The sequence below is a fragment of the Thrips palmi genome, unplaced genomic scaffold, assembly GCF_012932325.1.
Source record: "Thrips palmi isolate BJ-2018 unplaced genomic scaffold, TpBJ-2018v1 HiC_scaffold_12, whole genome shotgun sequence".
NCBI lineage: Eukaryota > Metazoa > Arthropoda > Insecta > Thysanoptera > Thripidae > Thrips > Thrips palmi.
In genome coordinates, this window is record NW_023144623.1 from 1,774,746 (window position 1) to 1,778,754 (window position 4,009).

A 4,009-nucleotide genomic window follows, 5' to 3' on the forward strand; every position below is an offset into this window, starting at 1 on the left:
CTACCTTGGCCTGCGGCAGGCAATGGCTTGTCCATCGTCGGTTACTTCCAACTTGATGCGTCCTGCATTCCACCATATAAGGTCCAGAGAAATAATGTCCATGATCCAATAGGTCCACGACCAAAAAATTTCCATAAGGTTTAAATGTCTATCTACAAAAATGTCCTCCAAATTGAAACCCTTTACGTCATTGCGTCCCTTCAGAATGACGTTCCCTCATTTTACTCATAATCCACCTCCAAACGCGTTTTATTCCATCGAACTTGGTTGGAAATCGAAGTCTGAGGTGTGCTGTGTCTAATTTGAAAGTCCCGGGCCGGAAGTACCTCGCGCGAGGCTACAGAGGGCCCGCTCGTAAAACCTGCATAGCCTCCCGCGTTTCGTCGGTTGCTGGTGTTTGTTTGTGGGACCGCAGTTCGGGGCGGTGAGTATATTTTGGTGTCAACATTGTTCAATCTTGTTAGGAAAGTGTCATTCTTTCATTTGACTATCATTTCTTTGAAAAAATCATGGCCGTTCGTGCTGCGCGACTGTCTGTTTTCGATAGTCCTTTCCACGGGACAAAGTGACTTTAGTGTTCAGAAACTGCTTATATATTGCAAGCCTAGATAAAAGCTGATTCTGGCTTGCATTGTTCAATTTCTCATTTTACTATCGATATCAAACGATATTTCAGTGGTCTTGTAAGTTTGAGTACCGACAAGACTTGTATATGCGTCGCACATAACCTCATAACCCCTAAAAGTGTTGATTTCCTTTCGCGTTGTTTTTTGTGTATTTGCTCGGACTCTCAATGCCTTTCTGAGACGGGAGTAACTTATTTTTACCACAGAACCTTCCCAAATGTTTATGTGGGCTTCTTTATGATTGAATGTCGCCTTTTGATGTGTCCTACTCAAGGGACATTCTGTGTTAGAACCAAGGCATTTTTGGGTTGTTTTTCTTTATATCTGTGTCTGTCAGGTTTGTTGATTTCAATGAGTTGGCCTTGGATTGCTTGCTAAAACATACCAATGTGAGAACATTCAGAACAAGTGCATTTATTTTGATAAACCTAATATTTGAGAGTGCCTGACTTACGATATGTCAAAGAACCGAACTTGATGGTTACTTATGTTCTCTGTTTGATAGATTCCTGACACTGAATTCTATTAAATTATCTTAGTCTAAGTCCAATCAAAAGAGATAATGGCAAATATGATTTAAAATTTTACCCAATAACTTTGAAATTTAGTAATGTTTTCCGTCCAAATGGAAAGCCATTTAGTAAGCAAGAACCTTTGTTTTGACAACGTGTATTGACAAAGTGGTGACAAACTCAATGGTTATCTGCTAAAATGTATAACAGGTTTTCTTTTAGTATCTGTTGGTTCATTGAGCCGCAGTTAGAGGTTCATTGTGTTCAGCCTCCAGTATTGGCACAAATCCCAATCATTTTCAACTTTCTCGTTGTTTTGTGACCGAAGTGTCTTCCTGTGTCTCTTCACTAACAACCAAATGTTATTTTTACCATGTTTTGTCTGTAAGTTTTTAATTCTACAACTTGCTAATGTTTGTTTCAGCATCAACACAATGGCAGGCATAAGGGCTTGTAAATTTTATGCTAAAAAGTCATCGGACACAAGGATATGCTTCCCCTCAAATGGTGCCGTCTCAGAGGATGATGATAATGATGACTTGACCGATGATTCAGACAGAGGTGAGACAAGATTTTCTCACTCTCCATTTATATCCGACAAAGTTATCCCTCCAACTGAATCTGAATCGTCCGGAGAAGAAAGTCATTCACCACCTACAAAGAAATGTAGGCAAACAAGGAGGAAGATCAGTGCAGTCCCCATAGTTGATCGCTATGCAACTTTTGGCAATCATCAATTTCCAAAAGGTAATTGTGTGGTGTTTTCTTTGCAAAGTCTTGCAACAGACCATTTATACTGTACGGTTTGATGCCATGTCCAAACAGCTTCTGGCCGTTCAAGCCTGGCATCAAGAAAGCCCCGTTCAAGGCTTGGAGTGGGCTTCGATTCTCAACCTCATTCTAAAACTCTTCAAAAGAAAAATGATACAGGACAAGGTGCAGTGATTCGTCAATATTCTAACTGAGATTTCCATTTATTGTTCATTGTAAATTTAGACCACCTAAAGTGTATAACCTAACGCCAACTTACATAAATGATATAATTCTGGTTTGTATGTTTTCTTTCAGAAAGTCAAACAACATCTCATCGTGAAGTTTAGTTGGAAGAAGCTGTTATGCTCAAAGCAGCAGATAACCCGTCCAAGGCTTGGACTTAGCGTCAATGGTCAAGATCAGTCTGCAGTTCTTGAAAAGAAAAATGATACTAGAGAAGGTACAGTAATTAGTAAATATTTCAACTGAAATCGAGGGGGTATGCACTCGCGTAATAGTCGGTTCACTCTATCTGTAATAGCACGCGTAATAATACGCGTAATCGTCGCGTAATAGTCGCGTAATAGCCGAAATTGTCAAAATTTTATCAATTTTGGTGTGTTTTAGGCCGTTTTTAGCTTTCGATTAATTTGTAGCGTAATAGAGCGTAATAGCGTAATAGTCGGTACACAGGTTCAGAGAGCGCATACCCCCTCGACTGAAATATTAATGTATTATTCATTGCAAATTTAGACCAAGTTAAGTTTAATACAATGAGCCCAACCATTATGAAATAATTCTTGTTTGTGGCTTATGTTTTAGAAAGTCGCTCAACATCTACTCGTGAAGTAGCCACTTTCCTCAAAGCAGCAGACAAACCTCAATTAGGGCTTGGCCTTGGCAGCAGTGGTCAACATCAGTCTGCAACTCTCAAGAAGAAACATGGTTCAATTCAAGGTAAAATTATAATAAATGTAGTAGCTGAAATGTAAATTTTATTTTTCATGTAGACAAGCAAAGGTTGATTACACCAGACTTTACAACTGACACATACAAATTAATTTTGTTTTGTGACTTGTTTCAGAAAGTGATTCTACATCTGAGCGTGAAGTGGATTCAGACGATGTTGGCTTGTTAGATGCCAGCATATCTTCTCCAGAGGCACGGTGTAGGGAGATACTGTGGGGACACTAGGCGCTGCGGAGTGAAGCCCGTTTCTGGACGTTCCGTAGTTCCAAACGCTCCGCCAGGATGCGCTGTTCCCCATGTGGGCCGAGGTGGTGGGGGAAGAGGGCCGGCTCACTATTGGCTGGCGGCTGGCTACCGCGCACCGCCGCTCACCGCCGCTCACCGCCGCGCACCGCCGCCAGCGGCCAGCCAATAGTGAGCCGGCCCACTTCCCCCTCCACCTCGGCCCACTTGGAGAACAGCGCTACTAGCGGAGCGTTCGGAACTACGAAACGGGCCAAAAACGAGCTTCACTCGGCCGCGTGGCGGAGGGCCCGAGTGTCCCCACCGTATCTCCCTACACCGTGTCCAGAGGTTTCTTACTACTCATCAATTGTGAACAGTTCATCAGATGACGAGTCTCTTGCTGTAGAGACCGATGTCTCCACATGTAAGAAACCAGTCCGGAAACTGTTCTCTAAAGCTTTGGATGAGAATAGACTGGCTAAGCCTCTTTCACCTCAATCTGTTGTGGACTCTACTCCATCTACATGTTCGTTCAATGCTCGCAGGGTGAAGGCAAATTGTGATGCCATGAAAACCACTTGCATTAAAGGTAACGCTTGAATTTGATTCAACTTAATTATAAACTTATTTTATACTTAATTAAAATAAAACTTAATTATAAACAGCCTGCCCAATGTGTCTCACAATCAACCATGCTTAAAGCATATTTTGCACTTGTCCTTAGCCACCTAAGTTATGGTCTGTTCTTATGGGGGACAGCCTGCAATGGCTCCAAGATGAAATTGTTCAGATTACAGAAAGCAGCCCTAAGAATTATACTCAAAAAGCCATATGGGGAGTCGTGTAGGGGTGTATTCAAGGAAAAAGGCCTTCTAACTTAACCTGGCCTGTACATCATGCAATCAATCTTATATGTTGTAGAAA

The 4,009-nt window shown here is 41.8% G+C and overlaps 1 protein-coding gene across 1 annotated transcript; it reads left to right on the forward strand.

Moving 5' to 3' along the window:
* Positions 1-1,724: 1,724 nt before the first annotated feature.
* LOC117640425 lies at positions 1,725-3,685 on the forward strand. The gene is made up of 6 exons (XM_034376930.1): positions 1,725-1,885; positions 1,964-2,074; positions 2,207-2,351; positions 2,714-2,848; positions 2,976-3,057; positions 3,463-3,685. The coding sequence occupies exons 1-6, from the start codon at positions 1,853-1,855 to the stop codon at positions 3,683-3,685; spliced, it is 729 nt and encodes a 242-aa protein (XP_034232821.1). The 5' UTR covers positions 1,725-1,852.
* Positions 3,686-4,009: the final 324 nt, after the last annotated feature.